The sequence below is a fragment of the Oikopleura dioica genome, chromosome PAR (genome assembly GCF_907165135.1).
Source record: "Oikopleura dioica chromosome PAR, OKI2018_I68_1.0, whole genome shotgun sequence".
NCBI classification, from domain to species: domain Eukaryota; kingdom Metazoa; phylum Chordata; class Appendicularia; order Copelata; family Oikopleuridae; genus Oikopleura; species Oikopleura dioica.
In genome coordinates, this window is record NC_137293.1 from 11540877 (window position 1) to 11551706 (window position 10830).

At 39.5% G+C, this 10830-nt stretch overlaps 2 protein-coding genes across 2 annotated transcripts; both read left to right on the forward strand.

Moving 5' to 3' along the window:
• Window positions 1-2960: 2960 nt before the first annotated feature.
• On the forward strand, window positions 2961-3486 carry LOC145701842 (sorting nexin-6-like). Its single transcript, XM_081779057.1, has 3 exons — window positions 2961-3071; window positions 3252-3346; window positions 3391-3486. The coding sequence occupies exons 1-3, from the start codon at window positions 2966-2968 to the stop codon at window positions 3484-3486; spliced, it is 297 nt and encodes a 98-aa protein (XP_081635183.1). The 5' UTR covers window positions 2961-2965.
• Window positions 3487-6867: 3381 nt separating this feature from the next.
• On the forward strand, window positions 6868-7392 carry LOC145701843 (sorting nexin-6-like). Its single transcript, XM_081779058.1, has 3 exons — window positions 6868-6978; window positions 7158-7252; window positions 7297-7392. The coding sequence occupies exons 1-3, from the start codon at window positions 6873-6875 to the stop codon at window positions 7390-7392; spliced, it is 297 nt and encodes a 98-aa protein (XP_081635184.1). The 5' UTR covers window positions 6868-6872.
• The last annotated feature ends 3438 nt before the right edge of the window (window positions 7393-10830 follow it).

The following is a 10830-nucleotide window of genomic DNA, read 5'->3' on the forward strand; positions in this document are numbered from 1 at the left end:
AGAAATGGAGTTTTTTAAAGTGGAACACAAATAAAAGACATTTTCTAGCCATTTTCTGCAGAAAATGACATTTTCTGACTTGTTTTCGAGGCCAAGATATTAAAGCAAAGTCTTTGCGATCGTATAATTAGCTCTTCTGTAATAAAAACAGCGTCTAATTAACGCCAGTAATTAAATTTGCAAAATCGAACGGCTCTCTATTTTGCGCTCAAACCGGAATTCTAAATTTGACGCTATCAACCCAAGTCCGGAATTCACCAATTACAGATTTCGTTAATTAGACAAGCTTTCTTCATCTCGTAATTTTGGGAGGGGGACAATATTCATTTAAAAAACGTAGCATGCGATGCATGTGTGTGGCAGGGTAGATGTTACAAGTCCCAACACGCTTAAATTTCTCCCTGTTTGCACAAAAATATGGGCTAATGCTCTTTCCTCAGTTCACACGTTTGTGGCAATGGATGGGATTTCATTTGCACACAAATAGGGAAACATTTGTGAAACACAACAATCTGGTAGAGAAGCGCCTGCTTGCTTGTTTATACAGCACAAGAAGAATAGGACAAGGCCAACTGATAAGGAAATCAAGAGATAGCCAAGTTTTTCAAGGGCTTCCTCGTCATTTTTTGGGAAGGACAGGTTTTTTATTATAACTCAAGTTTGATAACTTCTGAGTCAGACTTTTCGACCATGAAATCCTCCGTTGTAAATAATCATATCAGCATATATCTTGCTCTGACTCTATCAGAAAAATTACGCGGAAATATCGAGTTTCCCTTTTCATCAAAATTAGCTTGACATTAAAAATAAATTAATCTTTGTAAGAAAGTTGACCCTCTACGTCAGTCTTTGTTGACTCCGGTGATTATCTGCCGGACAGGGGATTCTTCAAGTACTTAGTGTTAGGCTCATTTTTCGATAAAATTTTCAAGTTGCGTCATGCGTTTGGGGCGAGTCTAAGTTTATCGCGACCTTGAAGGTTATCACTGGCCTCTGCGGAATTCCGGGATAACGGATAAAGTCGCAGCTTATCGAGCTGAGAAATCATTAACGACTCCTGCAAAATATACACAACGCATAATGTCCAAGGCATTTTCGCTTTCGATGAAGCTACTTGAAAGCTATCTTGTTTCATAAACATTTTTTTTCGCTTATTCGTCTTTTGATAAATACGTAAGGAAATATGATAGCCTAAGTAGCGCGTTATACTTCTTGTTTTGCATAATTTTTTATGTTCCCATTGTACCCCGAATAAAATTCTGTGCTTTTATGTCTTTATTTCTAAAAAGATGTTTGCATAATTAATAAACACGGGAACATATTCGACTTGCAGTCGCTCGTTTTCAGACCGAAATGGGTGACCAAAAGACGTGTTTAATTGCGTGCACTGGTCAGCACCTTGTACCGCTTGGGTGTTCCTCTCGTTGAAGCTATTTTTACATATCTTGCGATGATCAGACCAGCTCTAGAACCAACGTGATCACAGGGGAGCGCACACCCTTACCGCAAAAAAATGCGTTTTAGAAAAAATTCAAAAATTGAATATGCAAATTTTTCTCAGAAAAAAGGACCTTCTGTATTTGATCTTCAGATGAGAGATTTAAGATCTTTCGAAATAATTTTTCGCGCAAAGTATTCAATACTTGATGATTTTCTTTATCTTTCGTGCATCCTCCGGTAGCGTTATCTGGTAGCAGGTTTAATCTGCGCTCGGCCAATTCTATTTCCCGGGATGATCCTCAGCTTCTCGTACTGAGACGTGGAGATGTATATCTGTTTGTGAGTGTAAACTCTCGAGTACTAGTTACCCCACGAATCACCCGCTGATAAATGATAACCGCCTTTGGTATACAAGCGATTACTTCTCCTCACTCTTTCATTTTGTGTGATTTTATCAGCTGCTTTTTGGAAACGCCAGCCCATCCAGAAATCCGCCTGCTTCGAAACCACGTGTATTTTTCCACGCAGAAATTTTAAAGCCGGCCCATTTTCGCTGCTAGGAACATGACAACGTAACAGCGAGGCTAAACAGCAACCCTAAATTCCCTAAAAAACACTGCATGTTTTGCCAATGCTCATTCCTTCCCCCTTTTTTCTGGCAGGGAGCAATTACGCTGGCATTGTTTCGAATTCTCCAGCGGATGAGACGATTCCAAAATTGCCGGTCTAATTGTTGTTCATGTTTTATTTTAACCCAGATAAAGACTTAGGGTGCTAAAGTGGGACATCCTTAATACTACTTTAGCTACAAAACCTGCATGATTCATGACAGTTATCTTACAGGTGATGCTTTGTTTCACTCTACATTTATCACGAAAAACAGATAATGATAAAGTAGAAAATAATATTTTAGAAAGACTTTTTCCTTTGACGAATTCCGATCACTTTAGAACTGTAAATATAGCAGATAATCTAATTCTCGAGATCAGTGCGCAGTGCCATGTCATCAGTTAGAAAAGAGCAGGTTGTTTTCTCTTGCGTCGGCTAATCGGTTTTATGCACGGGCGAAGAAGGTCTGAGTGCATCGCCTTGATGCACTTACTTCACGGGGTCACTGTTTTCGTAAAGCTAAATAGCTTAGACAGGCCGATGATGCTTTTCGTAAAGGGATTCCATCATTCCTGTATAAACCAACGTGCTTCTCCGTCATCCCCTCATTTGCCAATCGCGCTCTAAGCAGACGAAGTAACGCTCCACACTCTCGGCCAAAGACGCCCAAACTGCTCATTTTCTATCTGCGGCCGGCGAAAAACATATTTTGACGTGCTTCCTCATTTCAGAACTTTAATTGAACCTTTTGAGTTTTCTTCCCGCTATATTTCAAAACATAGACATCGAAATTACAGACTTTTGGTAGATAAAGAAACAACAAATCTTCAATTGAAGTCAGACCAAGAACTTCTAGCGGAATAGCGCTTTTTAGGATTAGAATAGTAAACCAAAGATTGAGCCTCAAAAGAGCGATATGAATGGTAAAAATGGACAATCGGTAAAAATCGTGGAAGCAATTTCGGAGCGCCTTGAAGTCAAGTACTCAATAAAAACAACAACGACACATGATGATTTTCAAGGTAAAAGTTGCGGGAAAATCTCGGGCACTTGGGCAGTAAATGAAGTTCAACGCTATCGTGTCTTTTTTTTAAAGTTCATACTTTTTTGTGAACGAAAACGACTGGTATTGGATAGGATCTTCTCTAATCATAATTATGCAAATCAGAAGTCTCTCTTTTTTGAAAAGGGTTTATCTTTAGGAAACACTTTCACGGTGATGCGCACGCATGGTGAATTTGAATGGCTTTTCAGCTCACTAGCGGAGAACCCCAAGTACTGGGGATTTATCATACCGGTATGCTCTCGCTTTCCGGAAATCGTAATTGAATTTATTTCAAGGGCAAGCCTGAGAAATGTGATATGTCTGAAATAAGGGCGCGATTTGGGCGACTTGTTGAATTTGAAGAAATGCACAGGAAAGAGTGGCCATTGTAAAAGTTCAACGCTTTGAAATTCAAAGTTTGAATCATAATTTTTTTGAAGTTGCTTGGCAAGATTGTCTGCGTAAATTAATTCTTTTTTACCCAGTAGCGTATGTTAAACCCGGTCGTGCACGTTAACCCCCAGCTGCGCCCTCGACATCGAGATTAAACGAAAAAATGTGATCGGGTTTATTCTTGCATTAGAACTACCACTGCTCTATTAGAGACAGAACTAATGACGTTTTGGGCAATGGGCATTGATCGTAGCAAAGTGAATTAGCTTCTGGGCGCTTTGTGACACCTAATTGTGAGGGTAAAACGCGTTGAACCGTTTTTGGTAACTCTGCGGCAAGCCATGACGAATTCGTTCGTGAGAAGGACGAAGTCACCGCTCAGTACTTAGGGAAGGGGGATCATGCGCCCAAGGAAATTTCTTTCTAAGCCATTTATTTCTGAAGATTTTCGCTCTCTCCTTTATTCCCTAGGATATGAAGGTGAAACGGTTTCACCGCTAGAAATTCAAAGGATACTAAGTTTCGGCTAAAAAGGAAAGTTAAACTTAGCTCGGCTTCCATAAGCACTCGTGTCGGCTTTTCCCGACATTCTCCCTGAATAGCTGAATTCAAGCGCACAGTCGTTCGCCACGAACTCTTCTTGAAACGAATAGGTACGTGTCAAACCGTAATAACCGCCCCGTTCCTGTCGAGCGGCAGCTTTCATTTCAAGTTCAGTGGAGCATCCAACACTCAGCGCTGATGGCGATTTGCAATTATTTTTGACGTTTCCAGGTTTGATTTCAGCGATCGCGTCAACACGCTTAACAAGCACGTTTTAGGTCAATTAGAAGTTCCCCAGCAGAAGAGTTCTATTTATTTTGAAAATTTAACACGAATTCAAATAGAGCTCTTTTTAGTCTTCAGGAAAGCTTTTGAATTTCTTCAAAGCAATTTACAAAACTGACGATTCTTCTCTTCTATCAATCGAAGGTTTGTGTTAGTATACTGCCCTCAACATGAGCAGAATTCGGTGAATGTTGGACTTGAGCTTCTCAGTCCTCTAATGAGCCGCCGAACGTGTCGTAATTCAACGCGAATTTCACTGCGTTTGAGAATTTTACATGGAAAATGGCATCTTCAAAGATGATGCGAGAACACATGTTTAGGGATTTGTAATTTGTGGTTAGTTTTCATGAATCAGTACCCTATTTCTTGGAATGATCGTAAAGTTTTGTCTCGTCGTCGTTAATATGAAATGGATAATAATTATTAAAATTTATTAAATAGAAAAATAAGTGCTGTGGTCATGGGTACATGGAGCAATAGAAACTTTTGTTGCATTTTAAAAATGGAATTATGAAGAGAAAAAACATTTTAAGGAATTCATATTTTGAGAGTAACTGAAACAAAAAGTAACAGGGCTTAAATGCAAGTTCAGACCGAAAGATGGCGCAAAGTACCACCTGATTGCAGCGAGATATCGCGGTAGGAGCCATCTGATTTTTGGCCTTATCTGATCTAAAAGTTTACTGTTTGAACTCAGCTGGCCCTTAGATGCATAGTAAAATGCTGGACATTAGTTTAGAGCACCAAGAAGCTCATCGTTTACATTAAACTAGCCATAGACAAGTTTTTACTAACAAGCGTTTTGATTGTACATGACTACGATTCATGTCGTTACGGCACCGTTTGCTCGAAACAGATTATCCCTTTTATCTTCAAATATACTTTAGATAGCGACTTCTTCTTCGAAACGAATAAAAACTTCGTGCTCGATTATCTGCCGAAACTTCAGGGATGAAGGGGCTTTAACACTCATAAAGATAACTCCAGATTTTTCCATTGCCGTCGTAAAAACTCCCTAAAATTGAGTCATTTGCAACGAAAACGTTGAGTATACATATCTTCTTGGAATTTCTTATACATTTTTCGATCGATTAAATTCAGCGTAGACTGTGATGTATAATCTCGTGTATAGGAAAGATGTAAACCTGACTAGTGTCTCCGGCGCTAATATATTACTCTGATGCAATAGCTAATCAGATGCTCTAAATAACATGGTTCCGATACTTGACCAGGTCGAGTTTCCCTGACAAAGACATGCTCCGCTGCATACAAGGAGACAAGCACTTTTCGTCATCACTTATCTTTTCTATCAATCCCCGGTCCCGACAATCCTTCACTTTTTCGTTCTAAAGTCAAACTGATAGCTAACCACCAAGTTTCATGTTCAAACATCATTTTTCGACAAAACCGCATTTACAAAAATAACAAATTTAGAACACTTCCTATAAAAAGTGTATTTTTCTAATTACGAAATTTTTCATGTAAACTCACTGCTCAAATGACTGTATCAATGAAACAGGTAGTCGGAGCCCCTTACCATCAGGACACTTTGGTGGCAGTGGAAGAAGTGCTCTCGAAGCAGGCAGAAGTGGCATCGGACGTCTTTCGGATTGTGATGAGCTCGAACACGCTCAGGAACAACGAGCGACTCTCGGTGATATCCCGGGAACACAATTTTCAACACTTCCTCACCCGATTCGGAAGGGATCAGTACTTGAAGCGTACACTTCATAACCGGCGCTTTTTGATACCGAGCGCTTACTAAGGGGATAGAAGAGACGGTCCTTAGTTATGAAAATTGAAAAATTAACTTTTTTACTTACAGGCAAAGAGACGGGGGTTGATTACAAAATAATAATTTTCTGTTTATTTTGAAATGCGTGTTTCTTTCTGAATCTTTTGCAACTTGCAAGGGGCACTGAGAATAATTTAATAAACACGCCAAATATCTGAGTTGAAAAGAAAAAACGACACGTTACAAAGACTGTAAATATAGCAGATAATCTAATTCTCGAGATCAGTGCGCAGTGCCATGTCATCAGTTAGAAAAGAGCAGGTTGTTTTCTCTTGCGTCGGCTAATCGGTTTTATGCACGGGCGAAGAAGGTCTGAGTGCATCGCCTTGATGCACTTACTTCACGGGGTCACTGTTTTCGTAAAGCTAAATAGCTTAGACAGGCCGATGATGCTTTTCGTAAAGGGATTCCATCATTCCTGTATAAACCAACGTGCTTCTCCGTCATCCCCTCATTTGCCAATCGCGCTCTAAGCAGACGAAGTAACGCTCCACACTCTCGGCCAAAGACGCCCAAACTGCTCATTTTCTATCTGCGGCCGGCGAAAAACATATTTTGACGTGCTTCCTCATTTCAGAACTTTAATTGAACCTTTTGAGTTTTCTTCCCGCTATATTTCAAAACATAGACATCGAAATTACAGACTTTTGGTAGATAAAGAAACAACAAATCTTCAATTGAAGTCAGACCAAGAACTTCTAGCGGAATAGCGCTTTTTAGGATTAGAATAGTAAACCAAAGATTGAGCCTCAAAAGAGCGATATGAATGGTAAAAATGGACAATCGGTAAAAATCGTGGAAGCAATTTCGGAGCGCCTTGAAGTCAAGTACTCAATAAAAACAACAACGACACATGATGATTTTCAAGGTAAAAGTTGCGGGAAAATCTCGGGCACTTGGGCAGTAAATGAAGTTCAACGCTATCGTGTCTTTTTTTAAAGTTCATACTTTTTTGTGAACGAAAACGACTGGTATTGGATAGGATCTTCTCTAATCATAATTATGCAAATCAGAAGTCTCTCTTTTTTGAAAAGGGTTTATCTTTAGGAAACACTTTCACGGTGATGCGCACGCATGGTGAATTTGAATGGCTTTTCAGCTCACTAGCGGAGAACCCCAAGTACTGGGGATTTATCATACCGGTATGCTCTCGCTTTCCGGAAATCGTAATTGAATTTATTTCAAGGGCAAGCCTGAGAAATGTGATATGTCTGAAATAAGGGCGCGATTTGGGCGACTTGTTGAATTTGAAGAAATGCACAGGAAAGAGTGGCCATTGTAAAAGTTCAACGCTTTGAAATTCAAAGTTTGAATCATAATTTTTTTGAAGTTGCTTGGCAAGATTGTCTGCGTAAATTAATTCTTTTTTACCCAGTAGCGTATGTTAAACCCGGTCGTGCACGTTAACCCCCAGCTGCGCCCTCGACATCGAGATTAAACGAAAAAATGTGATCGGGTTTATTCTTGCATTAGAACTACCACTGCTCTATTAGAGACAGAACTAATGACGTTTTGGGCAATGGGCATTGATCGTAGCAAAGTGAATTAGCTTCTGGGCGCTTTGTGACACCTAATTGTGAGGGTAAAACGCGTTGAACCGTTTTTGGTAACTCTGCGGCAAGCCATGACGAATTCGTTCGTGAGAAGGACGAAGTCACCGCTCAGTACTTAGGGAAGGGGGGATCATGCGCCCAAGGAAATTTCTTTCTAAGCCATTTATTTCTGAAGATTTTCGCTCTCTCCTTTATTCCCTAGGATATGAAGGTGAAACGGTTTCACCGCTAGAAATTCAAAGGATACTAAGTTTCGGCTAAAAAGGAAAGTTAAACTTAGCTCGGCTTCCATAAGCACTCGTGTCGGCTTTTCCCGACATTCTCCCTGAATAGCTGAATTCAAGCGCACAGTCGTTCGCCACGAACTCTTCTTGAAACGAATAGGTACGTGTCAAACCGTAATAACCGCCCCGTTCCTGTCGAGCGGCAGCTTTCATTTCAAGTTCAGTGGAGCATCCAACACTCAGCGCTGATGGCGATTTGCAATTATTTTTGACGTTTCCAGGTTTGATTTCAGCGATCGCGTCAACACGCTTAACAAGCACGTTTTAGGTCAATTAGAAGTTCCCCAGCAGAAGAGTTCTATTTATTTTGAAAATTTAACACGAATTCAAATAGAGCTCTTTTTAGTCTTCAGGAAAGCTTTTGAATTTCTTCAAAGCAATTTACAAAACTGACGATTCTTCTCTTCTATCAATCGAAGGTTTGTGTTAGTATACTGCCCTCAACATGAGCAGAATTCGGTGAATGTTGGACTTGAGCTTCTCAGTCCTCTAATGAGCCGCCGAACGTGTCGTAATTCAACGCGAATTTCACTGCGTTTGAGAATTTTACATGGAAAATGGCATCTTCAAAGATGATGCGAGAACACATGTTTAGGGATTTGTAATTTGTGGTTAGTTTTCATGAATCAGTACCCTATTTCTTGGAATGATCGTAAAGTTTTGTCTCGTCGTCGTTAATATGAAATGGATAATAATTATTAAAATTTATTAAATAGAAAAATAAGTGCTGTGGTCATGGGTACATGGAGCAATAGAAACTTTTGTTGCATTTTAAAAATGGAATTATGAAGAGAAAAAAAACATTTTAAGGAATTCATATTTTGAGAGTAACTGAAACAAAAAGTAACAGGGCTTAAATGCAAGTTCAGACCGAAAGATGGCGCAAAGTACCACCTGATTGCAGCGAGATATCGCGGTAGGAGCCATCTGATTTTTGGCCTTATCTGATCTAAAAGTTTACTGTTTGAACTCAGCTGGCCCTTAGATGCATAGTAAAATGCTGGACATTAGTTTAGAGCACCAAGAAGCTCATCGTTTACATTAAACTAGCCATAGACAAGTTTTTACTAACAAGCGTTTTGATTGTACATGACTACGATTCATGTCGTTACGGCACCGTTTGCTCGAAACAGATTATCCCTTTTATCTTCAAATATACTTTAGATAGCGACTTCTTCTTCGAAACGAATAAAAACTTCGTGCTCGATTATCTGCCGAAACTTCAGGGATGAAGGGGCTTTAACACTCATAAAGATAACTCCAGATTTTTCCATTGCCGTCGTAAAAACTCCCTAAAATTGAGTCATTTGCAACGAAAACGTTGAGTATACATATCTTCTTGGAATTTCTTATACATTTTTCGATCGATTAAATTCAGCGTAGACTGTGATGTATAATCTCGTGTATAGGAAAGATGTAAACCTGACTAGTGTCTCCGGCGCTAATATATTACTCTGATGCAATAGCTAATCAGATGCTCTAAATAACATGGTTCCGATACTTGACCAGGTCGAGTTTCCCTGACAAAGACATGCTCCGCTGCATACAAGGAGACAAGCACTTTTCGTCATCACTTATCTTTTCTATCAATCCCCGGTCCCGACAATCCTTCACTTTTTCGTTCTAAAGTCAAACTGATAGCTAACCACCAAGTTTCATGTTCAAACATCATTTTTCGACAAAACCGCATTTACAAAAAATAACAAATTTAGAACACTTCCTATAAAAAGTGTATTTTTCTAATTACGAAATTTTTCATGTAAACTCACTGCTCAAATGACTGTATCAATGAAACAGGTAGTCGGAGCCCCTTACCATCAGGACACTTTGGTGGCAGTGGAAGAAGTGCTCTCGAAGCAGGCAGAAGTGGCATCGGACGTCTTTCGGATTGTGATGAGCTCGAACACGCTCAGGAACAACGAGCGACTCTCGGTGATATCCCGGGAACACAATTTTCAACACTTCCTCACCCGATTCGGAAGGGATCAGTACTTGAAGCGTACACTTCATAACCGGCGCTTTTTGATACCGAGCGCTTACTAAGGGGATAGAAGAGACGGTCCTTAGTTATGAAAATTGAAAAATTAACTTTTTTACTTACAGGCAAAGAGACGGGGGTTGATTACAAAATAATAATTTTCTGTTTATTTTGAAATGCGTGTTTCTTTCTGAATCTTTTGCAACTTGCAAGGGGCACTGAGAATAATTTAATAAACACGCCAAATATCTGAGTTGAAAAGAAAAAACGACACGTTACAAAGAAAATATATTTTTGCAAAACACGGCGTTTCGTAAGCGAAAGGAAATTTTCTTCAGTTGGCAGTTAATTTAGCCGACGAACTTGGCGATAAGGAAAAGAAGTAATTATTATTGTCGTTTACGAAAACGTGCCATCTTTGCGTATATTACAAGGGCTCGCGGTACTATCAATCTAAAGCCATCCTGGATTTGTGCTTTCAATTCGGCCAGTACTTTCTTTATCTAAGTCTTTCTTCTAAGACAGGTTTGTGATAAAACGCGTTGCCAAAGGAGTCCTTGTTCTCCACGTGCTCACTTTTTTTACAAAATTCTTCCTGTCAATTAAATTTTTGCCGCGCTCAAGTGCCAATTTGATTTGAACTCATCCCTAGAAAGAACGTCATTTGGAATTCTTGAAGGCAAGTTCATCCCCTTTTTTGAAAATCATTTGATGCGTGCGCTAGAATAATCCCTATCGTGCTAAAAATTGATTATTTAAACAGTCACCGCAAAGAAAAGACGTAGAAACTCGTAATCGTTTTTACAAGAAAAGCTTTGTACAGAGATGTAATTCTTTATAGAAGGAAACTGATTTTGCGTCAAAGTTGCTTGAAGCTTGAAGCTTGAAGCTCTAGGGCAAAGACT

Coding starts and splice junctions, on each gene's coding strand:
- LOC145701842 (XM_081779057.1), top strand. CDS start 2,966: ATGAATGGTAAAAATGGACAATCGGTAAAAATCGTGGAAGCAATTTCG. Junction 3,072..3,251: donor GACACATGATGATTTTCAAG/GTAAAAGTTGCG, acceptor GTTTATCTTTAG/GAAACACTTTCACGGTGATG. Junction 3,347..3,390: donor ACTGGGGATTTATCATACCG/GTATGCTCTCGC, acceptor ATTTATTTCAAG/GGCAAGCCTGAGAAATGTGA.
- LOC145701843 (XM_081779058.1), top strand. CDS start 6,873: ATGAATGGTAAAAATGGACAATCGGTAAAAATCGTGGAAGCAATTTCG. Junction 6,979..7,157: donor GACACATGATGATTTTCAAG/GTAAAAGTTGCG, acceptor GTTTATCTTTAG/GAAACACTTTCACGGTGATG. Junction 7,253..7,296: donor ACTGGGGATTTATCATACCG/GTATGCTCTCGC, acceptor ATTTATTTCAAG/GGCAAGCCTGAGAAATGTGA.